Source organism: Gopherus flavomarginatus, chromosome 17, assembly GCF_025201925.1.
Source record: "Gopherus flavomarginatus isolate rGopFla2 chromosome 17, rGopFla2.mat.asm, whole genome shotgun sequence".
In the NCBI taxonomy this organism is placed as follows: domain Eukaryota; kingdom Metazoa; phylum Chordata; order Testudines; family Testudinidae; genus Gopherus; species Gopherus flavomarginatus.
In genome coordinates, this window is record NC_066633.1 from 2,001,485 (window position 1) to 2,029,364 (window position 27,880).

At 41.8% G+C, this 27,880-nt stretch overlaps 2 protein-coding genes across 7 annotated transcripts in view; one reads left to right on the forward strand and one right to left on the reverse strand.

Moving 5' to 3' along the window:
• MAPKAP1 (MAPK associated protein 1) overlaps positions 1 to 27,880 on the forward strand; it is a 172,460-nt gene that overhangs the window by 129,892 nt on the left and 14,688 nt on the right. For 5 of the 6 annotated variants that reach the window (XM_050927008.1, XM_050927009.1, XM_050927012.1 and 2 more), the window contains 3 exons: positions 9,995 to 10,102; positions 19,736 to 19,876; positions 26,561 to 26,698. In XM_050927008.1, coding sequence (XP_050782965.1) covers positions 9,995 to 10,102; positions 19,736 to 19,876; positions 26,561 to 26,698 — 387 coding nt within the window. The remainder of the gene's footprint in view (positions 1 to 9,994; positions 10,103 to 19,735; positions 19,877 to 26,560; positions 26,699 to 27,880) is intronic. The other variant, XM_050927010.1, reaches the window with a different exon arrangement.
• On the reverse strand, positions 4,981 to 7,667 carry LOC127036241 (zinc finger and SCAN domain-containing protein 29-like). Its single transcript, XM_050927014.1, has 2 exons — positions 7,141 to 7,667; positions 4,981 to 5,953 (listed from the first exon to the last, which is right to left on the reverse strand). Exons 1-2 carry the CDS (start codon positions 7,661 to 7,663, stop codon positions 5,403 to 5,405), a joined length of 1,074 nt encoding a protein of 357 aa, XP_050782971.1. The 5' UTR covers positions 7,664 to 7,667; the 3' UTR covers positions 4,981 to 5,402.

Genomic DNA, 27,880 nt, shown 5'->3' on the forward strand with positions numbered 1-27,880 from the left:
TATAAATTCATCTTTTGAGCATCTGAAATGAGTTTTCTATTTACTCAATACAACCGCTCCATAGAATCACCCTTATATTTTTTTGTTGTTTAACGTAGAGGTCATGTAGCTTTCTACACATTTTTGAGATTTTAAACATACTTCTAAAGGGTATGTACTGCCTAAAGACCCATTTACACTCTGAATTATATAATACTCACTTCTCTGAAGAATCTGTTCCAAGAGAAATTGCCTCAGCAGCACCCTGTAGCATTGCAGTTTTTCATTTGTTCAATCTTAAACGTAGTATCTCATTTGCAGTCAGAGTGTATATTTATTAATAATAATTTGGTATTTTACAGAATTGCGAAAATTCACAATTTGATTCAAAATTGCCTCACTACTGGCAAGATTACTCCAAAAGGTCTCCAGCTGCAGTTGCTGGTGCCTTCTGTGCCATGCAGCTTGGCAGGGAATGTATTGAGCAAAAATGGCATTGAGCCTGTGGAAGTCATTTTCTTCTTCAACATGGATCCAGAGCCTGGGGAATCTGTGATCCATAGGGAGAGGATAAGCTGCTATCGAGCACTGATTTTTAATTCTCTCCCTCCATATTCTTTATATCTGGTTCAGCAATAATTCTATGGGGATGGAGTCAACTTAGAAATCATACTGTTGTCTGCTTTTGCCTGCTCTTGTCACCAGTCACACCTAAAATGGCAGTAACTGAGATTTAGAAAAAATACATTCTTGTCTGTGGTCTACACCACATCTAGTCAATGTCACTGGTTCCCCTGTTCTTTGTGTGCATCTTTCACACAGCCTCAGGCAAAAGAAAGATCCTTTAAGGAATTACCAAGTGATGGTGAAACCACAGCTTTGGGTAGTGGGTGGGTGGGAGTGCAGTGTTTAAACTACATGCAACTCATTTCACGAAATTGACTTTTATTATTACCAACATAGTGTGCCGGGCATCTCACCAGCAAACAATCTTAAACAGAAGGCAAGGGGTATGAAGTGGGGTGTATACTGGCGTGGATCGCCCTGGAGGTAGAGGAGCCCAGAGTCTGAGGGCGCCCTGGAGCTGTGCCCATAGAAAGCTCTGTGCTGGTGGGTTGGGGGCCCTGCTGGGACCCAGTGGAGATGGAAGAAAAGGGAGAATGAGACTCAACTCTCCTCTCTGCCCTCTGCATCTGCAGGAAATCAAATAAACAAAGTCTCGTCAGCACACATGTAGCTTCAATTTATTTAAAAAGGGTCACAATACTGAGAGTTGAGGAATACATTCCTTTTCCCAAAATATTTCCATTTGTACATGGCCCTTGTACTAGTTTGCAGCATGTGGGAAAACTGAGTAAACCGTACCAGGTTTGAAGTACTCATGGATCTTGGATTCACGATACACTCTTTCAGTTCTCATTGTACAGATTATGGTCTGTTAAGAAAATTACAATAACCTTAATGCTGGTCTGATTTCTGCAGCACAGATCTCTTATGTTGTTTGCAAATAGAGAAGGATTTGCAAAATACATGTCTCTTATGCTGTAAGATTTTCTGTTTTGGAATCAGACAGTTTGACATTAAGAACTAAGATTTGGATATAAGCAGCCAGTTCATGGAAATTCAAATCAGAGGCTGTCTGCCCACTTTGTTCATTCTGTATGTTCTGCAGCGGCCGAATGTTGTTTGGGGACCATTGGAGATTACTCTCTCTTATTCCCTTACAGCAAGATGGACTATGCAGGTCGTTTTGCACTCTCTCTGGATCTCCTTTACCTTGTCAGTTTAAACCCCTACGATAACATTTAAACCCAGATTGAATGAGTGATTTGGTATTTATTTGAAGTTTATCCTCAGTAAGTTCCGCTTTTCCTTCTGTCTGACAAACCAGGCCTTAATTTTTTTTCGGCTTTTGAGACAGATTTGCAATGGCTCAAGTCTTGTAGAAGAAGAAAGATGGTGCCGTACATACTTTGCTCCTTTTGCTATTTGTGCTTTGATAAAACATCTCTGCTTTTTCTTGGAGTGCAATTTGTTTTATAAATGTTTGGAACCAGCTACATGTGCAGTTGCTGATTGTGTTGGGCACAGAGGGAATAGTTGTGCTTTCCTCTTGCGGCCTGTAAATAGCCTGGCCCTGCATCTGTTCTGAAAGTCACCAGGAATAAGGAGACTCCATTTTACAGAAAAATAATGCACTATTTCAAGAGCAAAATAGACTCGGAACATGCGGTGTGCTCTTCACATGGCTTCTGGGGGAACACAATGAGGAGCCGTAATTAAAACTATGCTGCAGTAAATTTAAATGAATTGGCTAACAATTTCCCTCTCTGAGGCGTGCCGTCTGAGGCTAAAAGGCTTAATTTTTTTATGTTTTAAGTATTTCCAAATGCTTTACTGACTTTGAATTATGATAGTATATGAAATACTTAGCCGCTAATAGAGAAGGAATATATTTCATGATTCAGTTTTAACAGTTTTACTGTATTAAAATCCTGTTTACAGACCCTTCATATCACTAAAAAGACGTAGTTACGTAGTCAGCCTGGTAGACCAGCTACTATTTTTAGTGACTTGAGAAAACAGTTTTTTATTGTGGACACTTGTGCTTCTCTCACCTTGATGGGATGTGTGCATTGAGAGATATTGTGCTTGAGGTATATTTTTATACTGCAGTTAGACACAGGCTTGCAGGGCTCGGGCTAAGGGGCTGTTTAATTTCAGTGTAGATGTTCAGGCTCATTCTGGAGCCTGGGCTCTAGGATCCTGCAAGGTAGGAGGGTCCCAGAGCTTAGTCTATAGCCCAAGCCAGAATGCCTACACCACAATTAAACAGCCACTAAGGATATGGCTACACTTGACATTTCAAAGCGCTGCCGCGGCAGCGCTTTGAAGTGTGAGTGTGGTCAGAGCGCCAGCGCTGGGAGAGAGCTCTCCCAGCGCTGCACGTAAACCACATCCCTTACAGGTGTAGCTTGCAGCGCTGGGAGTTGCGTTCCCAGCACTGCGGCACTGATTACACTGGCACTTTACAGCGCTGTATCTTGCAGCGCTCAGGGGGGTGTTTTTTCACACCCCTGAGCGCGAAAGTTGCAGCGCTGTAAAGCACCAGTGTAGCCATGGCCTTAGCCAGAACCCTGTGAGCCTAAATCAGCTGGCACAGGCCAATATACAGACCTTAAGTGTCACAGGTACAGAGGTAGCTTTTCCTTGTTTAGGTAGCTTTGCAGTGTAAAAGCAGCTACTTTGAAATTTTTGTATGGTCAAAGAGAGTAAATGAAAATAATGATTTAATCTAATAGTTCTGTTTGCCTTAGAAATTAAAGATGTTCTTTAAATTATCAGTGGCATTTTTGGCCAGATTTTGGGGGCTAGAAGGAAAGACTTTAGCAATAAGCGCAAATGGGCTAATTAGCTTTTTAAACTATTAAAAGTCATCTTAAAATGCTTTTTTTCAGTGGAATCATTTGAGAGGTTTTCCACTGGACGTTCACCATTCAGCTTTGTTACACAGCAGTAACACTAGCCGAAAGTACTAGTATTGTAGCAGTCATTTGTATTGTAGCGACCTGATATCCATCAAGAGGCACTCATCCACTATGGCTGGTGCTATCCTTCGTGTCGTGTGTGTTAAGGAATCAGGGTTTGAGTACATACCTTACTGAGGCCATGTCTACACTGAGGCCATGTCTACACTTACAGTTTTGCAGCGCTGGTAGTTACAGCTGTGTTAGTACAGCTGTGTAGGGCCAGCGCTGCAGAGTGGCCACACTTACAGCAACCAGCACTGCAGTGTGGCCACATTTACAGCACTTGCAGCGCTGTTGGGAGTGGTGCATTGTGGGCAGCTATCCCACAGAGCACCTCGTCCCATTTTGGCGCTGTGGCTTGTGGGAAGGGGAAGGAAGTGTGAGTGTCTTTCCGCTTCCTGTTCCAACGCCCCGTGGTGCTTTGCTACACATTCCGAGCAGTTTGGCGGCATTGTGATTCTACAGCGCTTTTTCTGCGATTTTTGTTATAAATGGAGCCTGAGCTGCTGATGACCTTATTGATGAATGTTGCCAGCACATCACGCATGGCAGTGGAGCTATTCCTTCAGCTGCAAAGTGACAGTGACAGTGACAGTGAGGAGTCAGACGATGGTATTGAATCGCCTTACGGTGAAGACACTAAATTGCTGGTGGCAGTAACAGACGTGCTCAGCTCCGTGGACCGGCGCATTTGGGCTTGGGAAACCAGCACTCAGTGGTGGGATCACATCGTCCTGCAATCCTGGGATGACGAGCAGTGGCTGCAGAACTTTCGGATGAGAAAAGCCACTTTCATGGCACTGTGTGCTGAGCTCGCCCCTACCCTGCGGCGCAGGGACACAAGATTGAGAGCTGCCCTGCCAGTGGAGAAGTGGGTGGCTATTGCAATCTGGAAGCTGGCAACTCCAGACTGCTTCCGATCGGTGGCGAACCAGTTTGAAGTGGGAAAGTCTACAGTTGGAATGGTGCTGATGCAAGTTTGCACAGCCATTAATCGCACCCTGCTAAGAAGAACCATGACTTTTGGGAACGTGCAGGACATTGTGGATGGCTTTGCAGAAATGGGTTTCCCTAACTGTGGAGGGGCAATAGATGGGACGCATATTCCTATTCTGTCACCACCCCACCTGGCATCAGAGTACGTTAATCGCAAGGGGTATTTCTCCGTGGTTCTGCAAGCGCTTGTGGATCACCGTGGCCGTTTCACTGACATTTACTCAGAATGGCCTGGAAAGGTGCACGATGCACGCATCTTTAGGAACAGTTCCCTGTTCAGGAGGCTGAGGGCCGGGAATTTTTTCCCAGACCGCAAGATCACAGTAGGGGACGTCGAAATGCCCACTGTGATCCTTGGAGACCCCGCTTACCCCTTAATGCCCTGGCTCATGAAACCATATACAGGGAAGCTTGACAGGAGCAAGGACCGGTTCAACTACAGGCTGAGCCGGTGCAGAATGACTGGAATGTGCTTTTGGCCGTTTGAAAGCCCGCTGGCGCTGTCTTTATGGGAAGCTAGATTTGGGGGAAAGCAGCATCACCGCTGTTATATCCGCGTGCTGTACCCTCCATAATATTTGTGAAGGGAAGGGTGAAAGATTCAGTGAGGAATGGACCTCCGAGGTTCAACGCCTAGAGGATGAGTTTGCTCAGCCAGAGAGCAGGGCTAATAGGGAGGCCCAGGAAAGGGCTTCAAGGATTAGGGATGCTTTAAGGGAGCAATTTGATACTGAGAGCCAACAGTAATGTTTGATGCATTTGATGTGCTTTGCTTTACCTTGGTGTACAATATTTACCACTTCCAGCAATAATATAACATAGTGAAAAAGAAAAAAAATCCTTTATTCAACATACAGTACATAACAGGCAAGGGTGTTGGGGTGGTGGACTGTACATTCACAGGTTTGAATGTGTCCTATTTTGATCACTATTCAATGTCTGCTGCACTTCAGGATTACTATGCTGCAGGGTAATGGGGGTGGAGTGAACAGGGTAAGAATTATAGTTTTCAGGGGTGGTAGGTGATCGTACAGGTGTTGGGGGCAGCTGGGGGTAATAAGGAACTGGCTGCTGAAGAAAGTTGTTTTGTGGAAATACTGGGGAACAAGGAAGAGGGCTTTGGGAGGGCTGTGGGTTACAACGGTACATATTTGTCTGCATGGCTACGAGAGACTCGAAAGACTCAGTTTGGCGAGCCAGGAGGCTTATCATCTGCTTTGTAGTTTTTTTGGCAGACAATTCCTTTCTCCTGCTTTCTGTTTGCCTCCATTCATGTACACTCTGTCTCCATTCATACATTTTCTCTCTCCATTCCTGTGTCTTCCTACTTTCTCTGTTGTAGTGACTCATAACAGATTTGATCAATTCCTCTTTTGATTTTCTGGGATTCCGTCTCAAGTTCTGCAACCTACGTGAGGCCGGTGATCCGGCTGCAGTAGTCAAGGTCACTAGAAAAAAGAGAGAGAGAACCATGTAATACACAGAGGCTACATTGTTTATTATCACACAGTGAAGGACTTTTTAGACTTTTGGTAGCATCCTTCTCACATACCTCACATAACACAGAGAGGGCAGGGAAGCTAAGTCATGGCGAGCAATGGGGTGAGTGGTTTTCCCCCGATTTCCCCTTGGGAGTGGGAATTGACCAATGGGTCACTGGGGTTTATCTGCAATGGGTACAGGAGGTAGCTGGTGTCCTGAAGAGGGGACAGTAGTGAACAGGAAGGTGGTGAGCTGCTTGGGGTGAGGGGGGGCGGTTGGGCTTTGGTCCGCGTTCACGCCGTCCTGCTGGTGAGTGTGGGGGGAAGCACCGCAGTGCTGCATGCTGCTTGGAGGGGGGGTGGTGAACACCGGAGCGCACCGCGGTGCTGGATGCCTGCTTGGAGGAGGGTGGTGAACACCGGAGCGCACCGCGGTGCTGGATGCCTGCTTGGAGGGGGGTGCATAACACCGGAGCACACCGCGTGGCTGGATGCCTACTTGGAGGGGGGTGCATAACACCGGAGCACACCGCGTGGCTGGATACGTGCTGGGAGGGGGGTGCATAACACCGGAGCACACCACGTGGATGCCTACGTGCTTGGAGGGGGGGTGGGGAACACCGGAGCGCACCGCGGTGCTGGATGCCTGCTTGGAGGGGGGTGCATAACACCGGAGCACACCGCATGGGTGGATACGTGCTGGGAGGCGGGGGGTTAACAACAGAGCGCCATGGGCTGGGGAAACACGAACCTGGCGCCCTGCACTCAAGTATCCCTAAATTCTCAACAGGGTTTCCTACTGCCAGACATATCACTGCTGTGTGTTACCTGGGAAGAGAGGGAGGGTCTTCTACAGGAATGTGGATACCGCCCTGGCCCCTATGCAGCTTGCCTGTGTGCAGCCATGGTCCCCCCACCCCTCGCTGCACAGTGGATCGGACGAGTTAGCCTGACCAGGACAGGGACCACGGGGGCTCTCCCGATCAACTTGAGAAACCAAATTGCAAACACTCTTGCTGCAACTTCTCAAGAGATTACCGAGGCAGATTACAGAGACGTGATAGAGCAAATCAATGGGCTATTCCACGTTTAGGCATGCATGCAGGCAGCCATAACCAAAACCCTCCTCTCCCAAAACATAAAAATCTATTTACCCTGAGCACGATCCTCAGTTTCTTCCTCACCATCAACTTCCTGCTGCTGCGACTGGCTAGCCTCCTCCTGGCTTGAGAAGAGCTCCTGGCTGCATGTGTACTGGGACTCCGGGGTGTCTCCCTCCACGCCAGTAGCCTCACTGTCGCCGTCCTCTACAACCTCCCCCACTTCTCCCTGCTCTGAACTCTCCATCGTGCTCCTAGGATTGGCAGTGGGGTCACACCCAAGTATGGCATCCAGCTCCTGGTAAAAACGGCAGGTCGTGGGGGCAGTTCCTGAGCGGCGATTTCCCTCACAAGCTTTGCAGTAAGCACTCCTCAGCTCTTTAATTTTGACCCTGCACTGCAACGCGTCCCGTTCATGGCCCCTTCTCATTAAGGACTGCGATATCTGCCCATAGGTATCATAATTTCTCCTTCTGGAGCGCAGCTGTGCTTGCACAGCCTCCTCTCCCCAAACACTTATGAGGTCCTGCAGCTCTGCATTGGTCCATGCTGGGGCTCGTTTGGTGCGTGGAGGCATGGTCGCTGAGTGATTGACTGATTAATTGCATGGCTGAGCAAACAGGAAGGGGATTTTTAAAATTCCCGGGGCATTTAAAGGAGGGGTCAGGTGAGCCCAGGGCAGTGCAGTTTGCATGATTACCAGAGAGGCTTCTAAGGTATGCTGGGATACCTGCTTATGCCACGGAGGTCAATAAAAACGCTGGTGGGTGTCTACACTTGCTGACCAGCGCTGGATCACCAGCGCTGGATCCTCTACACCCGAGGCTCGACCGGGTGTACAGCCAGCGCTGCAACCAGGGAGTTGCAGCGCTGGCCGTGCTGTGCAAGTGTGTACACATCCTAAGTTGCAGCGCTGTAACCCCCTCACCAGCGCTGCAACTCTGTAGTGTAGCCAAGGCCTAAGTGAAAGAGTTTCTTGGATAAAATTATTTTTCTTGACTCACAGCAACTGTGCACCAAACTATATAATCTTTGGTTCATCTTTTGAGAGAGAAAACAGAGGTCCTAGCCCAGTGGGACAGTCAATGTAAACAAACTGTTTTGCAGCCTGCCAGCAGATTACGCTGATGGGCCACAGATTGCCCACCACTGTCCCGGCCACTTGTGTTCATTAACACCCCAATGGCACTTTTTGCAAGAGTGGGGGTATTAGCTGTGATGTTCCAATCAATCTACTTAGGAAGTGACATTCTGCTGCCTACATTTCCTCTGAAGTTTCATTTACAGAAGTTACGTTTCATACTCCTCTAATTCGCTGCATAGTGTTTCTGTGCACTGTTGAAACAGCCCTTCTGTAACACCCCAGAAATGGCTTCATTTCACTAATGGGAGAAGTGTTCTCTGTATGTAGTTTTATTTCACTGTAAGGTATACAACTGTGACTCATAGGAATGAAAAACACAAGAAGACATCATCTATTTGTCATCACGATCATTTATTAAAATACTTTTTATAGCTTGGAAAACACTAACTTTCAGATAAACACCATTCTTTTCAATGCTTTGAATTAATGGGTATAGGGAGATTGACACTTGAATTTTAGAGGGAAAAAATCTAGTTAAGTGAAATGTATTTGAAAATAATTGGTTTGAAACAGTAGCAATCCACATTTGTACCTGATTCAATCCCCATATCTACTGCATTTGTTTATACTCAGCAGTAATGCTAACAGTATTCAGATCTCTGGTAGAACGATGGATTCATATATATACCGGTGACCCTTGCTGCTTCTTACAGCCACTGAGGTATTAACTGATATCAGACTCCATCTAGCATTGGGACCTGCTACCTGAAACACTAGAAACAATGATAACTGGAAAGGCTCATTCCTGTGTACAAAGGCGTCACGTTATCTTGAGTTAATGTGGAAAATAGCACTGGTCACCACTGCTAATGTCTAAAATGATAGTGCCAGTCTTGTGAGCATTAGAAGTCTAGGCTGTCACAAGACACAAAATGAGCAGGAAGAAGAAATATCCCAGGATTATAGATCTGAGTTTCACAATCAAATGAAATCCATAATATAAATTCTCTTGCAAACCGACCCCCACCTTTGCCTGCTCCCCAACTGTCTCAAGGTACAGCATACACTCTGAGACCCTCTATTGTCCTGGTCATGGTCACCTTTGCTTTAGTGGCTCGTCAATACAATCACAACCTTTCCTGCCATTTTAAGTGTGTGTGTGTGTGTGTGTGTGTGCGCGCACATCCGTTTGAGTCTGCAGTAAGGAATGCATAGTTTTTTATGCCGGGCTGGGAGTGGGGAGCACTCAGATAAGCAAAGTAGCACTGTGTGTCTTTAAATGGGAATTGTTTAGCTATACTGCAGTGCATCTGCCTTCTCTTCAGAATGTTCTTCAGCTTCCAGACAGCATGTGAGAGTAGCTCCGTCTCTGAGGCAAAGTGCAGGCCAACTACCTTTCACAACAGGTCGGCTTCCACTCGATATAGAATGGCTGGGAAGACTGAGTTGAAGAAAGCTGCATTTTACTTTTTCTAAGGACAGTTTAAGGTCCAAATAAACAACTTTACTGCCAGTGAGAGAACCTGGGTGGGGATGCAGGTGGGTACATAGAGCTAGTTGGGTGTAGGTCAGAAGTAGTTGTTGGCAGTGAAGCAGGCAGGAAATGTCAGACTGTGAGCAGTGACTGGGATAGTCTGTTTCCATGCACTTTCTAAGCATACCATCCTCCACTACTTTATTACTATTTTTTTTCCTGGTGGACAGGAACTTTAGACATAAACAACCATCGACTTTACCTCTTGAGTTTAAGTATTGTTAACTGACCCTGATGAGCTGTCTTTTAATTAGAATCCAGAGAATTTTACAAGTTATTTTATGTTTCAGGTCCTCAGTATCGTCTGGAGAAGCAGAGTGAACCCAATGTCCCAGTAGACTTAGACTGTACCTTGGAGAGCCAGAGCACTTTGGAATTCTGCCTTGTCCGAGAGAACAGTATGTTTGCCCTTTTCACTCTTGCTCTTGTAAATTGCTTAAGCTCACATAAGTTATGTATTCTGGAACGCAGGCTGTACCGGCTGGGCGAGCAAGTTTTGAAGAGGCTCTGTTTCCTAAGGCACTTTTCAACTGTGCCAAAAGAATATTCCAAAGTGAAATGATTGATTTCATACCTTTTGGTAAATAGTTTGCATCCTGTTTATCACTTCTTGATTAATCTTTTTCTGTTAAAACTCTGTTCTGTAAAGTTATGACCAACTGTGAAAAAACACTTGAAATATAAAGCTTTTTCTGTTGCAAGCACTATTTAGTGGATAAAGTTATTGATCTGCTATACATTTTACCATGTCAATATTGGTGCCCAAGAAGCAGCAGCTTTTAACCTCTAAAAGAAATTAATCACGTAGCTGTAACTAGAGCAGAGGTTTAGAGGTGGTGTTTATCTAAGTGTGGGGACAAATTGTTTTCTCTCCAGATATGCAAAAACATTACTTTTGGGGTTTGTTTTGTTTTATTTTGTTTTTATAAGTTTTACAAAATTTGTTGGAGACAAATGTAAAGTTTTCCCCCTTTTGGTTCATCCCCCTGTCTTTCCAGCTTTCTCAATGGCCAAGCTCTCAGTTTAGTTTTCTTCTCACTTCTATGCAACACTTTTTTTTCTCTTCATTAGTCAGAAAACTGGTGGCATGTATGATCTGTTAAACCCATGCTAAGAGGTTTCTGATTTCCTTACAAAGATTAAATCCTTTCATTTACGCTTATAAGGCTATAGCATTTCTTCCTGAATTTCCCCACGAAGGATCTGACATAGAAAAGTGATGGAGCATTAGTGGGGTAACTCCTACCTCATGTGCCAGGTATGTGGTGCCGTCCTCCATTTAATGAATGGCAGAATTAAGACTTTGAGCTGAAGTGACTTGACTAATAACTCAGTGTCGGAGTTGAGATTAGACTTCACATTCCTGGCTCCCGTGTTGAGAGTGGATGGACTTCGCTCCTGAAACCACCTTCATGCTTCACCTTTATTTCTGTGTACTTTTGTTCTAGAGTGCTTCAGGGGAAAAAACCCTACAAAAGTTGGAAGAGCTTCTTTAAGGGCTTATCTTCAGTACGGAGGTAAGTCAACCTAAGTTGCGCTACTCCAGCTACGTGAATAACATAGCTGGAGACGACATAACTTAGGTCGACTTACCCCAGTGTCTTGACTGCACTGCTTCAAATGGAAACGCTCTCCAGTTGACTTCTCTTACTCTTCTCGGGGAGCTGGAGTACCAGGGTCAACCAGAGAGAACTCTGCCGTCGATTTAGTGGCTCTTCACTAGACCTGGTAAATTGATCCCTGCTGCATCGATGACAGCAGCGTCTGTCTCCCCATAGAGAAGACCAGCCTTGAATGTGCAAACACTGTACTTTTAACCTTGTTAAGTAAATCAGACTGTCCCATAATCCTATCCTGGGATTTATATATGAATTGTTTAATATTTCTTTGAGTGTATCTCTGAACTTTTCCTTTTGTATGAAATTTACATTTCATAAAGCAAACAGTGTAATATTAAATTGTTCTTACACGTACCAGCTCTTTTCCTGAATCAAAGCTGGTATTGATCATATTTTTGGCGATCTTGCCTCTTTCATTTAAAATATAATCAAACTCTTGACCCTGAACTGTCTGATTCAAAGCTGAATGCACAGGTTGCACTTTCAGACCTATCTGTACAGAATGCGTAGTGTGGCCCGCAGCCATGAGAACTGTGGTGAGATCTTCTGAGTTCCCCCAAGCTAAGCAGGGTCATACCAGGTCAGTACTTGAATGGGAAGCCTCTAAGAAACATCTTCGTGTTGGTGATTCAGTTGGTGGCCCTGTCCTTCCCTCTGGTCAGCACTGAACCAGTTTCCCAGCATGGCGCAGTGGTAACTCTCCCATTAGGGTGGCTGAGACACTGTCCCAATGAGAAAGTAAACTCACCTGAATTCCAGTTCTTTCAGTCACTAGCAGCTGTTTAGGGGATCCCTGTCGCTTTTCCCTGAAAGATTTTTGTGGAGGCTGATGCTCTAGTGCACTCCACCGATGCCCATTCCTGTAAGGAGCCCCAGGGCTTCAGCGAACTTAACAGAAGAACTGAGCAGCCACATCATTGTTAATTAATGAGCTCATGGTGCCTGCGCTGAAACCACATACAGTGCCCTGCCTAAAACGGTGACCTAGAACCACTACTTGAATGGCAGCATTTGGCCTTGGGGTGCTGCAGGTGCTATCTTTTGGATGAGATGTCAAATAGAGTCTGTGATTACTTGTGGTCATTAATAAAATAATAATTTAATCATTGGTTTTCATCAGCTCCAACTCTGATGCATAGGTTATAGGCCTGGGACAATGCAAAACAGAAATTGATAGGTGTAAATCAAAACTTTACATCAAATAGAATTAGCCATATTGTATGTTTAGGTCTGATTTAAAATGATTTCTCTTTAACTTAGTTATGTATTCGGATAGAGAAGAATCTCGATTAGAAGAGCTATTTATTAAATGTGCTCATTTATTTTTTTCACATGGAGCCAAACAGATGCTATTAAAATAGATGCCAGTTTCCTTTGGGCGAATGTATACTTTATATTTCATGGGATTAAGTGGAAACAGAAAACTTTCCATTAATAGAAATACATGTGCAGAAATCTCCTAAATGTCTAACATTTTACTAGAGATGCTCAAACTAATAAACAAATCTCCCAAATTTGGAACTTTTTAACTTACTTTCAGATTTATATTTAAACTGAATGCCTGTATTTTGCTATGTGAAATGCTTTTATGAAAAACAGCAAATTCCTTATTGCTAATTTAGTGTATTCTCTCCATCCTGCTTCTGGAAAGTTCCTCCTTCTCATTTTACCATTAGGTAGTAATTAGTATTCAAGGGAAATTGGTTAAGTGCCTTTAGACCTGTACCAAAGCCAATGTCTTATTGGAAAATGTAACTGGGGACTCTGTGTATGTAATTAATTGAATTACAATTAAGAACTTTCATTAAGCAAAATACTAGTACATTAAAGTAATAAGGGGACATTTTTGCAATGGCGTTAACCTTGTATTTTTGTTTTATTGAGGAAATACATATTTGCTTGCTCTTGAATATGTCATCTATTTAATATTTTAAGTAGCCATACTACAGCTGATACTTCTGTAGTATCTTTGAGATTAGCAGTCTGTCATTTTCACATGCCAGCTAATACCTCATGTTTTGAGACAGACTCCATGCTTTGTTCCTGGAGGCCTTGTAGGCACATCACTAGAAATGTCTAGACTTGTGCCTCCATTCTGATGTTTCTTTTACTGTTTTATCTTTTTCATCATTTGAAAATCAGTTCTTCTGTTGATATACCTCATTCTGTTGTTCATCACCTGAAGTAAGTGCAGTTATAATGCTAGTGAGAGTGATCTTCCCAAAGTAATTTCAGCTTTGCACATGAACAAAAACCTTACTTCTGTACTGATCTGTGGTGTAGGTGTTGTCCCTGTATTCTCCCTGGTGTTGTGGCACAGCACTGAGCAGCTCTGCCTCAGTTTCCCCAGTAGAGTCTTCAGCACTCTTTGGTTATGGAGGTGGCTTAGCTTTCTGGCCTAGTCACCGAGAGAGTTCAACCCCCTGCTGGGGCGATGGAGTCCTCAGGTGAAAGTCCAATATAAACACAAACCAAAAGAACGTTTGGCTGTGCTGGGCTCTGTTTTCAGTCCCCTTCCTTTCTTGTGGACCCTAGCTGCATCAGCTTGTCTTAATGCCCACCAGTGGGTTCCTGGTAATAAACCAGATAGTCTGTATCATGCCTAGTTTCCACTAAGGCATGGAGACCTCAGCCTCCAGTCAGCTCCTGGGCCCAGCCAGGCTTCTCTCACCATCACGCCAGTCTGCTCTTCTTCATGGTCCTCCCCAGCTAAGCTGTGCTCCCTCTTCTTCCAGGCCGGACACCTGGCACAGGTATAGCGGTGCTCCTAAGCACTAGTGCCCTACAAATAATGAGAAGAATGAACCCAGCTCCTAAGAGATTATCTGAGGTCTGTCTCAGACCTCATGGTTCTTCCTGAGGGAAAAGCCACCTCCAGGGCTCTCAGATACACAACCCCTAAGGCAATGGTGGAATTTTTTCTGCTCTCATGTATATAATTTGTGCATGTTATTGTGACATTTGGCCTGGCTCCTAAGAAGCAGCAAACCCCTTTTTGTCTGGCTCATAAATAACTATGTCCCCACCGTGGGTGTGTCAGATCAGAATGACATGCCTCTTATTTCTTTCTAGAAACCATGATCAGGAGATGGGCATATGACCTCCCTGGAGCCTGTTTCCTCACATCTCCTGTTGTCAAGCACATAGTGAAAATATATTTGTTTTACTTCATACAGTTCTCATCTTTCTTGATGTTATGTTTCTGCAATACATGGTCTTAGCTTTTCTCACTTTTGATTTCTGCCTCTTTCACACAGGAAATCCCTGTATCATTTGTAAGAACCTAACTTTACAAAACAACATGCTGGTGTTTTGCCTCTAGTTAAATAGATAATGAAAGAGCAAAAAATGCCAAGGTAGTTGTGAACTTAACACCTTTGATCTTCAGTAGCCACTTTTTGGAATAGTATCTTTTTCCCCAGTGAGACACTTGGGCTATGTCCATACTGCAGTTTCTGAAGAAAAAACACCCCATCTGACAAAAACTTTACTGATGAAAAGCACTGGCAGGATCCTGCCATCAAAGCTCCCTCCCCATGTTATTTTGTTGACAGGAGAGCTCTCTCGTGCCGACAAAGAGCGGCCATACGGCGTACCTCACGGCAGCACAGCTTTGCCACTGTAAGACATAGCCTTGGTGCAGTGCAGACATAGCCTTGGTCTCTGACTTCAGAACCGCTGAACAGACTCTTGGTCTAGGTCTGGAGTGTCCACTTGAGCTGATTGCTTTGCCAAGTAGATGCTTTTACATTCAGAAACTACATTGTGATCTCCATTTCAAACACCCGACAGGCCTGTAAATATTTGACAGGTTTACTCACAGCTGCTTGTGTGTAGCAAGTATCTCTTATGATGGTGTCTCCAGTCAGTGCTTAGAGATGATTCTTTCCTCTGTTGTTGAATTCTCTTGGTCTCCTCAACATTCTGATAAAGCTGCAGTTATAGGAGCCAATAATATGCCAAGTTCTGTAGTCAGGATTTTTCTGGGCAGGACATTTATCTCTGCTTTTACTGATATTATTGCTATTATCCAGTGCACCCTCAGTGATTCTAATGTCTTGTCATCTTTAGATAGATGATCTGTTCTGATGGTGGAATTCCTGGCTTCTCTCCCATGATCAGCAACTAGAGAAATTAAACAAACCTTAAACTGTCCTCTTCACATAGCCAAATAAAACAAGATTAGGAGAGGTTGTTCTGTTTTACAGAGGCTCTGAAATATTTCCAATATAAAATCTCCCAGTTTAATCATTTAAACTTTGTCAAAGTATTCAGATTTTAAATTCTAATGAAAATATTATCCTTGAATCTGATTTAATAACACTACTAACATCCCCCTTCTACACAGACTTTTCATCTGAGGATCTGATATGAGTAAGTTCAGCCTCATAATACCCCTCTGAGATAGACAATTATTATATCCATTTTACAAATGAGTAAACACGGATTGAGAGGCTATGACTTGTAGAAAGCCACCCATTGAAACTGGGAACAGAAGATTAATACTCTACAAGGCTGTTTTGAGAGTCTTAATTATAGAATCATAGAAATGTTGGGCTGGAAAGGACCTCGAGAGGTCATCTAGTCCATTCCCATGTGCTGATCAGGACCAAGTAAACCTAGACCATCCCCAACAAGGATTTGTCTAACCTGCAGATCATGCCAGTTACTTCTTGTCCTACTTTCAGTGGACATAAAGAACAATTGATACAGTCTACTTTAAAACAACTCTTAACATGTTTTTGGAGATTATTATCAGGTGTCCCCCCCCCCCCCAGTCATCTTTCTCAAGTCTAAACATGTCCAGTTTTTTTAACCTTAATTAGTTAATATTTATAAAGTACTTTAAGAAATCTTTGATTAAAGTTTCTAGGGGAGATCAGTATTTTATTTTTGTTACTACAAAATTTCTGACTAGGTACCAGATTACTTTGGCTATTAGTCCACACATTTCACCTTTAGTATAACATCATCCTCATGAACCAATTACTTGAAGTATTAAACTTAGGGAAGCATAGGACTGTCTTCACCCACCAGCAGAATGCAGCCACCTCTTGAGTAGAACATAACAAATAGCTAACTGTGAATTGTAAAATTACCCAACATCTTAGGTTAGGTAGTGCAGCCCTTTGAGGTAATGCTGTACCTGTATGAAAACTGCAGTAGGCAAAATGTTAGTTACCTCCCCAGGTGCAGTCCAGACCTAACATGGAATATAACCAGGACACTGGGTTGACACCTCTGCACCTTCCACAGGTGGTCAGGATCTGTGCTTTATTCATTCCGAATGAAGAATGCCAGTACTGAATCACCAGCACAATTTCCTATGCCTTCTAAGTATTCCTTGGAGAGTTATTATTCCAATACTCACCCAGGCAAGCCATGCTTAGCTAGAAATCTGATACAAGGTGATATGGCTGCAGGCTATATTATAGCAATATTCTGTGGATTGTATCATAACGCTGCACACAGTTGGATGGTTGAAACAGCACAGTGTTAAAGCACAGTTGGGTAATTGAAGGAATTCATGGCAGCCCTACATTGGCATTTCAGTAATTTTATGTGTTGAACTCTGTCCTTTAACTTCTGTTCCTAGTCGGTTTTCTTTTGATCCTAAGGGAACCCATTCCATTATAGTCCTTGCTTTCCTTCCAGGCACCTCTATGCCACAGTGTTTCAAAATGCTTTTAAGTGCACCAAAAGTTTGACATATCTCAGTGTATCTTTGAAATACTGCACCACGAGTGTTTGACATGATACATTATGATAATCCATAGAATAGAGACATTAACACAAGGGTCTTTGACAAAATACATTGTAATGTCTCTGAAGGAGCCATTACAATTTATCTTGTCATTCTGTAGTGTGGAGTGGTTACAATGTTCACATGGGTATGCACAAATTCACATGCTGATATACGCCATTTTATTGGAGTTAAAAAAAACATCCAAATGGATTGGTCCAGTTTGCAGATTTAAAAAAACCCCTCTAGATTGTAATGCCAGGTAGCTGTTTTGTGTGTTGCCGAGGCGCACACAAGTCTAATCCTTTCTCTCATGGGGAAAATAGTTGGAAAGGTGGTTGTTAGGCTGATATCTTTGGAAATGGTTTTTCCGCTGTATACTTTTAAGCATTTAGCTGTAGGCACTTAAGTTCTCTGAACGCAGAGGTGAGCATATGTACTGTCAACAAGAAAATCTGTGTGAGAATTCATAAACTGAAAGGGGAAATTTTTTTGCAAGTGGGAAAAATTGAGTGTTGAGTTTTTATTGTTTCCCTCTAAGTTTACACTGCTCCTCTCCATGGCTGTGATAGCAGCACCTGCTGAGACAGATAGGATGCAATTCTGAAACTCCAAATTATCTCCATTAAAAGGAAACCTGCTTCTGCATCAGTAGTGTGTATTTGACTCAAGTGCCAGGGTTTTCCTCTCCCTGGTAACTGTTGTCCTTTCTAAAAAGCAAGTACTCTGATTGTTACCAGATTCCAGATATGGAAACTCTGTAGTTTCACTGTAAGTTGAAATCCCCAAATAGGATATAAATTTACACCACCAGAGTGTAGAAGGTCAATGCAGGAAGCATTAGTGTGTTGAGCCAGATCCAGCCATGTAAGTCTTGTACAATATTAATATATAGAAATTGACAGGCCTTTTGCTGGTTATATTGTTAAGACCTCTACTAAAATTCTATTGTCTCATCTGCCCATTATTAAAATCTCAGCAAAATATAAGTTTTCATTAATCTCTCACAGCAAATTTAGGACTGTGAACTGGCAGTTGTTTCAGCTTTTAGGACTACATTAGCTGGTGTATTAAACAAAATGTGTCATTCTTCAGTATCTTCTGCAGGAAGTTAAATCAATTTTCAACCATATTTATGCACCACTTTATCTAAAAGCATCTGAATTATCATTTACAGCTAAGATGAAATTACACGGTAAAAAATTGTCACATTATAGTAATTTTTAAATTGATATTAATCCAACATCATAAAATGTAAAAATCTTAAGAGGTTTTTTTTTTTTTTTTTTTTTTTTTTCCAGTAATTGGCATTTTGGCTTAATGAGATGTTACCTTTTCTAAAGCTAGTACCTACAGTAGTAATAAGAATACTAATCAGTAGTGTATGCTTTTTATCTTAGAGCTGAGTATAAGAAACAAGATACCGCTCACGTTAAGAATAATAAAGTTTTAGTAGGTGAGGGGGGAAATATAAAGATGTTAATGCTACAGTTAAATCCCACTGTGGGAAAAATATACACCTCTACCTCGATATAAAGCTGGCCTCGGGAGCCAAAAAATCTTACCGCGTTATAGGTGAAATCATGTTATATCGAACTTGCTTTGATACACCAGAGTGTGCAGCCCCTCCGCCCCCCTGGGATCACTGCTTTACTGCGTTATATCAGAATTTGTGCTATATCGGGTCGCATTATATAAGGGTAGAGGTGTAGTAAAAAGGAGATATTGATAGATACATCCAAATGCTTGTTGTACCTATAAGTCACTGGTAAAATATGATAATGTCAGACCTGGCTGGTAATTTTTCAATGAAACATATTTTTGTTGAAAAATGCTGATTTGCTTAAATAAAAAATTCTTATGGAGAAAGGGTCAGTTTTGATAAATTCCTCAACTCTCACAAATTTGGAGGAAAAAAATTAAACTTGTCAGAATGTCCCCTTTTGATATTTTTGAAAGAAATTAGGTGGTCAAAATCAAAATAAAATGTTTCAACATTATCTAAACAATACATTTTAGTTGACCCAAACTGTTTGTTTTTTTTTAAAGATTCTCAAAGATTTTGCAATGTTGACATTTTGTCCCAGTTCAGGTGGGGAAAACATTTCTGAAATCTTGAATGTATTCATAGGATGGCAAAATAGTTTCTTGCCCACCTCTAGATAAGAGCTACTTCAGCCATCTCCATTTAGCAGAGCTCCTACTAGCTTAATCATTGACACTCTCTTTTGGCAAAACTGTTCTTGGAACTACAGCTGACTTGGGCAGAGTCTCTGTAGTTACTGCACACAGGGCATTCACAAATTGACTCCAACCAGTCGCTGTGGGATATCTGCGAGTTAGCAAAGTCTGTTCTAGAATATGGCCACATCTCACTAGAATCCATCATCAGGATTTTCCACAGATTTTATGTGGCACCGTGATTTTTTTAATATCTTAAGCTTGTAGTGAATGAAGAATTTTGCTTTAGATCTGACACTAAGAATTTTCTTCTAACCTCTGATGCATGGGCACTGATGTGTTTCCTTTTAAAAAAAAAAAAAAATCAGCTGGCATGACTGCCTACGGCTGACCAAACAATACATTTGTAATTGCAAAAGAGACAATAATATTTGTTTTCTAGTTTAATTGTGTGTGCCACATTTTAAGCCTTTTATTTTTTTTGGCAGGTTCAAGAGGAGAAGAGATCTCAGAGGAAGATCCTCAGATCGATATAGCTACAGTTCAAGATATGCTTAGTAGCCACCATTACAAGTCCTTCAAAGTCAGCATGATCCATAGGCTTCGGTTCACAACTGATGTTCAATTAGGTAAATCAGTTTATACTGTAAGGCCAAGGAAAGTAGAGCAGTTCAAAACTTCAGCCACCTCAAATAGTTATCTGCCCACATAGGTGCATTAAAAATGCCCAATCACCACATTGTCTAACTGACCATACAATATAGTGTTTAATATTGCTACTAATTGTTTACTGTCAAAAAGTCCAAGTTAACGTAATAAAACCCTCATAAACTGTGTAAAATGGAATTAAATTATAGGTTTTTGATCTTTCTTCCCCACTTGTCAATCTGTGCTTCAGAGAAGTACAGTAAAAGGCATCTCTTCTCTCAAAATAACTATGAACTATATCTCATTTCTTAGCACATCAGTTGACAATATTTAAGTATTTGTGTTTTCAATTAGCTAGCACATATTCCCTGTCTAAGAAGGCCGTTATTTAGTTACTCTTTTGTCTGTGCTTTCCAAAGCAAAGGTTTTTGCTGACTAAACATACAGATTAATGTTAAAATCAGTCCATGCTAAATTAGGGAAGTTTTTTATAAAACCAGTAGATTCTAATGGTGTTAATGGAATGGTGAAGTGGAACAAAATATAACTAGTGTTCTGTAAGGGGTTTAACATTAGCCTTTCTAGCTTTTTCAGTGTTCTGCAAAACCTGAAGGCTAAAAGATGACAGGATTTTAATAAAAAAGCTATTTGCTAATTTTTAACAATAATAGGGCTTTTATAGTCTCTGGTTTAAATTGTGGAAATTTGATTTAATGGTACATGTATAAGTGAACTATAATACACTCACAAATACTTTGTTAAAAATTATTCAGTACTAAAATATTAAATACTTACAAAATATTTTTCTGTATTATTTAGTAGAATATTTATAAATTTGAAAATTTCTCCAGTATTTATTTCCGTTAGTCTCTTTATTACTCCAATTCTGAACGTGTAAAAAAAATGATATTCCACTGCAAATGTGTACATTGGAAGCTTTTTCAGTTTATTTTGAACTGTCTTGTTAGGGAAGGATTTATATGCTGGTGTTGAAGTAGAACAGTGTTAGGCATGTTTTCTGCTCTTGAGTAAACTATCTGGGTGTGATAGTTTGCTTTCAGTGAAGTTTGACTCACTGTGTCTGGAAGCTGTCAGAAATGAGAGCTTGAAAAGGTCATGACAGATCACTAAAGATAAATGGTTAAGGGAGAATAGCTGTTACAGGAAACAAATGGCCAAAGTTGTTTTGTAGTGAAGGGGCTGGTTTAGTGAAGGTATATGGACCATAAACTTTCCTTACTCACCTTCTGTAGCACCCTGTGCATATGTCTATTCTTGATGGCTGCACAAATTGCAGTATGTTTTTATATTCTGATTATGTACAAAACAAAAACCCAGTGAGGTGTTCAAGGTATGAACAAATGGAAAATATCAAAAACTCCCAAGTAAGGTCAAGTAAGGTCATAAGAACTATATGTATGTGGAATTTCTCCTACTGGAATCTTTTTTGTTATTCATATATCAGTGCTTTCAAACGTAAACATTAAGGGTCGGTGCTGTTTAGAACTAATGGGAGTTAAATATGTTAATCCTCTTGCTATGTGGTGGCAGAATAGACTCCATTGAATGTGAAATGTCAGAGCCAATACATATATTAGTTTGTATTTATGGATTTTAGGGCTTTCGGTGCCAAACAGCATGTGGATGGTCAGCGTTTTTATTAATCAGTCATATTATATATTAGCAGTAGTTAAGTGACAGTTTTCATGGAAAAACCTGTTTCCTGAGGGAACTGAGAATCTGAAGTCATTAGATGACTTCATTTATGGATTGCATTGATTACTCTGTGTACTGCAAGAATATACATGCTGGCCAGGAAACATTGGGCTGTACAGTGACCACATTTAAAAACAACCTTCAAGATTGAGTAGAAGTACCGATTCCACCAGTGCTCCCATTTTAAGTTAGGAAATCTTCCTCAAACTGGGAGAACCTTTCTAAGGGGAAGGTATTTTTATGTGCAACAGGGCCGCAACAGTAATGCAGAAAAATCTTTTACAATTGTTCTGTTAAATTTGCTAAAGATAGCAAATGTCCCTTTTGTTGGCTGGTTGGTTGGTTTTAGATAATAGTGTAAGTGTCCCCGTAGGTTTTTCTCCCAGATGATGGGAGACCCTGGCCTCACCCAGTTATTTTCACTGGGTGATTCAGACACTGGCCCCGGTTACTTATTTCTTATGAGTAGGATCTCACCCTTTGAGGTTTTCTTAAGTCTCTTCTGATGTTGGAATCAAAAGGAAAGGTAAATGTCCCAGCACACTCAAAAATAGTTTTTTTTTCCCCAGAGCCAGTTCACAGGGAAAAAAGCCAACAGTTCCCATCTTACTCTGCGGCTGTCTGTGTAGCAGTTTTCAAAGAGTCTTTCTGGCTGGGCTATTGAATCAGGTTTGCTCTGTCAGTCCTACCCTGGAGGATCGCTGCACTCCATGTAGAAGTGGAGCAGAGAGATCCTGAGTAAGCCCACGTCCAGACTAACCCGCGGCATCGGCGGGTTAAAATCGATTGCTCGGGGATCGATATATCGCGTCTAGTCTGGACACGATGTATCGATCCCCGAGCGCGCTTACATCGATTCCGGAACTCCATCAACCCGAATGGAGTTCCGGAATCGACACGGAGAGCCGCGGACATCGATGCCGCGCCGTCTGGACGGGTGAGTACCTCGATTTTAGAAATTCGACTTCAGCTACATTATTCACGTAGCTGAAGTTGCGTATCTAAAATCGATTTTAATACCCTAGTCTGGACGTGGCCTAAGAGTCCCTCCTGTGGCTTCAGGAGTCACTTCAGCACTTTCCTGCTCAGGGTGATCTCTTCCTCTAACTGACTGCAGTTTCCTCCCTTTTAAAGGCCTCCTCCCTACCATACCTGGTTAACAGGGTCAGAGGGGCAGGGCTAGCCACGCACACAAGGCCTGTCTGGCACCTTCCTTAGCAATGTGGGGTCTATACACCCTGTCACAAATAGGTTCTATGTGTTTGCATATAGTGTAATATCTGCTCTGCTGAAAAAGTTTTTGAAATTTGGCTGTGGAGTAATGCCCTTGTCTAAAATTGCATAGCTTTATATTTGTAATAATGTACTTGTCCATAAGTCCATTTTTTTTTACTATAACTGCCTGTACAAAGCCACCAGTAAGGAAATAAACATTTTAAAGGAGCAGATTTGATTATGTAAAGCAGGGTGGCCAATGGTAATACTATAAGCCAGTGGTTCTCAACCAAGGGTCTGGGGAGCCACGAGCAGGTTTCAGGGGGGCCGCCAATCAGGGCCAGCATTAGAGTCACAGCAGCCCAGGGCAGAAATTCAAAGCCCCACTGCATGGGGCTGAAGCCCAGGGCCCTGAACCCAGCCACACAGGGCAGAAGCCAAAACCTGAGCAATGTAGCTTTGCGGGGGGCCCTCTGTGGCATGGGGCCATGGACCTTTGCCCTGCTTGCTACCCGTAATGCCAGCCCTGACTTTTACATACAGAAAAACACTTCTTGTGGCACAGGTGGGCCATGGAGTTTTTAAAGCATGTTGGGGGGGGCCTCAGAAAGAAAAAGGTTGAGAACCCCTGCTATAAGCTATGTTTTGTAAGTATCTGTGTATTCTTTCCTTTGATTTTCTGAGAAACACTGCACCTTGTAAGACCGATGAGAGAATCTGGTTCTGGGTTTATCCAGAGAGCTGAGAGGAATGCCCAGGAGTATATACACCTGCATGTAATTCTTACTGATGCTAAAAGGGGTTATAGAGGGAAGAAATGACCGCTCTGTGGCTGACCTTTTATTAGAGCTGAAAGCTTTAGTCACAGCCGTCACAGGTCTGAGGTTTTATGATTAACTTGTGTCGCATTATAATGCACATGTACTGTATTGTCAACATTTCTACTCAGTTTCCAGCATGCAGTAAGGAAAAGATGTATTTATTGTGCACTATGTTATCAAAACTAAAGGAGGGATATTGATTTGAAAAATTATTGCTGGCAAAGTATGTTATTAAAATGGCCCATTCCAGACCTTAGCAAAGAAAACAGCAAGAACACAACGGTAGTGCTGGGTTTTGTGTCTGTACCATTTGTTTTGATAAAATAGCTGCATGAAAGGAATAATACGTTTAATTTGATTGTGAATGTGACTAATTCAGACAGTAAAGCAGAAACTGCATAAGCTTTATGAACTAGCTAATACTCCACGGATTTTGGGTTCAAATACATGCATATTGGAGCACAGTAACACACAAAAAGACAGCGTTGACAAAGAATGTGCTCCTGTGGATGTGTGCAGGCTAAAGCAAATGATGCCGAGATACAGAAATAATAGATGAAGTATACAGCAACAATTTGCAGATAAAAATAATAGAAGTTAAAGTGTATTTTACATGATAAAGGAAGGATGAAAGAGGAGGAAAGTCTGTTACATCTGAGATGGTTACAAAACCCATGGGTTGTGAAGTAGCCTCTGCTGAAAAGATTGATGCAATGGGGAGTGACCTTGGCTTGGAGCAGGAGCTGGTGATGTATGTATGAGCATCTCTCTGCTAAATGGACCCAGATTTGTAGCACTAATATACATGGAAGCCCAGAACCAAACTCAGTATGGCAATAAATCAACAGCCACTTTGGGTGTCATTTCTGGTTTATATTCCACTATTGTTCTATCACTTTAATTCATGTCACTATCATCTGTTCATCTGGAACAGTTTTATATAATTTTCCAGTGGAGTTACCTGACAAATCCTATCAAATTAACAAAGTACATTAACAATATTGACTCTGTGAATTCTGGAGTTGAAGGACCACAGAATGAAATTTTTAAAAGCTGTTTCCAGTAGCGATGATATTTTGTTTGCTTTAGGCAAAGAGGAAGAAAAGGATTTGTACATTTATTTTGTAGAACTTGTCTTGACTTTTTCAAGCATAAAAATAAAAACTCTCTCATCAACAACTTCAAATATAATTTTCTTTGAGAAGCAGAAAATGTCTAGATTTTGGCCAATTGATTACACTGAAATAAAAAATAAAACTGGGTTATAAAATTTTTCTGGAGTGAAATCGTCTAATAAAGTGGATCTCCTGATATAGCTTCAGTCTGCTCACTATATCTAGATGTAACACTTCTAGCATCAATTAAATTCTTGACACTCTGCCTAATTGAAATATGGTATCTCTGATGTGAGGGATGTTTAAGGACAAATTGATGCATTTGCTAAATCAAAAAGTAAGAATTGTTTGTGGCACTCTGTAAACCATATTGTAATGACCAGGGTTAAAATGAAGGTTACTTTACATTTTGTGCAAAGGACCATAGCAACATGCATGCTCTGTGCATCTGCCTTTTGCTGTCTGTGCATTTTGGTTTTATAATTGAATAAAGTACAAATGAAACGGATTTATAGGTATCAATTGGGGTTTCATTTTTGAGAGGGGAGAGGTAGAGGTTTTAGATATGATGGTAGCTTACATCTATCTATTTTTCTTTTATTATCTCCTGTTTAAATAAGTTTTCCTTACACTCCAGCCAAACCTGGCATAGCATTTTCCAAAGTATCTGAACAAAAGGCCTTGGAAGGGAAACATTTATCTCTGGGAGTTTCCCAGAGAAGCAGCAGCAACATGTTATTATTTTAAATACTTTTTATTCACTTACTCCATTTTCCCTATTTCATTGTGACCTTGACCTATAACTCATGACCTAAAAATGTAATTACTTTTAAGGCTCCACAGAGGTCTCCCTATGAAAGGGATACTGAGAGGCTTGTTCAGTCATGTCAACAGAGACTTGTAATTGTAAACTAAACAATGAGCTCCTGTACTCTTCAGTGAAGCACAGCAAGGCTGTTGCTTTGTAATTCTGTGATAAAGACTGCCATAAATTACAGTGTGTATTGCAGGGTAGATTCCAGCACAGTGGTAACTCTCCTTGCTCCTTCTTTCACAAGTTCAGAAATAAAATTTGAAGTGATGATATAGTTAACATTTTCTACAGTCACCCTCAGGATTTGTCTGTTATAGGATTCTCTGTGTTCCATGTTCTTCCCCTGAAGTGTTAATGTGCTGTGTGTGTATCCGGTTCACCTAGACACATAGTAGTGTAGTATGCAGCCATCTGGGGAAGCCTATGCCCATAAACAGGCAAATTCTGTGCCAGGAGCGACAGAGCCCATTACTTGCTTTCAAATCTGCCTAATTAGGGTTGGCTCTAAATTGCTAGAAGTGTAAAAATGCACACAATCTCCAGGACTGGATATCCTCCTTTGGAAGAATCTGTTCGAATAGCAAACAAATACTACCAATGGCTGTTGTCTTCTGAGATAGTAAATGTATATAATAGTGGTGATTTAAAAAAACAACACAGGAGGTGCGTCTTTCTATAAACTTTATAATCCATTTAGCAGCCGCTCTCAGAACAGCTGTGCTTACATATTTGTGAAATGTGTTCCCTGACGCTTCTTCTTTTGCTATAGTGCTTTTTTTATCAAGCTAGGAGGGCACCATACAGGTTATGTATACAGGTTGATAATTACTTTGCTTTTGGCTTCAAACACTCCTGCTCTTTCGAAAAGCCCAAAAGGACAATATACTTTGATCCTACGTACGATTTATAAAGTGTGTCAAATGGTTGATATGAAATCACTTACACAGTCCACTGTTGTGGCTTTTTATTCCCTCTGATTCTCAGGTATCTCTGGAGACAAGGTAGAGATAGACCCTGTTACTAATCAGAAAGCCAGCACTAAGTTTTGGATTAAGCAGAAACCCATTTCGATCGATTCTGAACTCCTCTGCGCCTGTGACCTTGCGGAAGAAAAAAGCCCAAGTGAGTAGTGCCTTTTATTTATGTTCTCTGCTCTCTCCCTCTCTCCCGCTGTATGTGCTAGGTGCCAAGAGAATATATTGCCACCATGTCCTTTTCTTTTCATAGGTGTGTTTTATTCATTATATGAAATTTCTTTATATCGGACTTGGTTGTATTATAGTAAAGAGTGTTATGTACAGATATCATTTTAACAAGGACCTTTCAGTGCTACTTACTGTAGACTGAAGGTCTGACCCCGTTTAAGTATTTCTTGTCCTGACATCAGTATCCACCAGTAGTGTTCCATCAGGAAATTGCTATTTCCTGTGATCCAGGGTTTAACCCCTTGGCTGTGATACATTTCCCAACATTATTGCACTTGCTTTTGAACTTTTACTGTAGCAGCCTTTAGGTAGCAGCTTGAATGAATTTAAAGAACACATGTTCCTAGAGGTAGATTTTAATCTCAAATGTACACAGCACATCAGCACATCTCAAAATAGCTGCAGTCCTGGGGTTTAGTACAGTTGAGAGCATGACTTGACTCAAAGAATTCAGTTTCAGCAGAACAGTGGCCATATTTAAGAACCAGGGCAGTAAGTGATTTTGTTGGTAACCAGAAAGCATGCACAGGACACCAGTGTTTCACCAGACAGCAAAGTGAGGTCTGGGTTGAGCTTAAGGCCTGACTGTTTTGGTTGGATGCTGCATTGTAGTGTTTGTACCATCAACGATTAAAAGAACTAACAGGACAACAAGCCCTTTGTGCACAGGCGAAAAATAGATAGTTGTTGATAGTGACCCCAAATTATAATGATGCAAAACGACAAAGAAGTTAAATAAATTGTAGCTGTTAGTACATACGTGCTTTGTCTGAGGGTAGCGGTGAGATAGAGAAAACGTAATGTGCACTTACTAGGGTAATGAGTTGGTCACATTACTTTGAAGGGATGAGATTGTGGGTGCACAGATTTTATTAAAGATTACGCTAATATTATCCTTGGAATCACACTTCATTTGCCTCCCCTGTTTCTGTATCTCTGGTCAAGCCAATCGTTCTCCCGCATCCCTCCAGCAAGTTGTCACTGTACTCCGTGTGAGTGTGACCCTGAGGTACAGCTTCCTTAGTGGCCAAGCAGTCTGAAATTGCCTGCCCTTCTCTTCGGAATACTCCAGAGCAGAGCTTTAGCAGCAAGATTGGCC

What these genes read in the sequence shown, in the direction of transcription:
- LOC127036241 (XM_050927014.1), bottom strand. Translation starts at nt 7,663, where the DNA reads ATGCCTCCACGCACCAAACGAGCCCCAGCATGGACCAATGCAGAGCTG. An exon ending in AACTGAGGATCGTGCTCAGG is followed by an intron (nt 5,954 to 7,140) that starts GTAAATAGATTT and finishes TCTTTTTTCTAG; the next exon opens with TGACCTTGACTACTGCAGCC.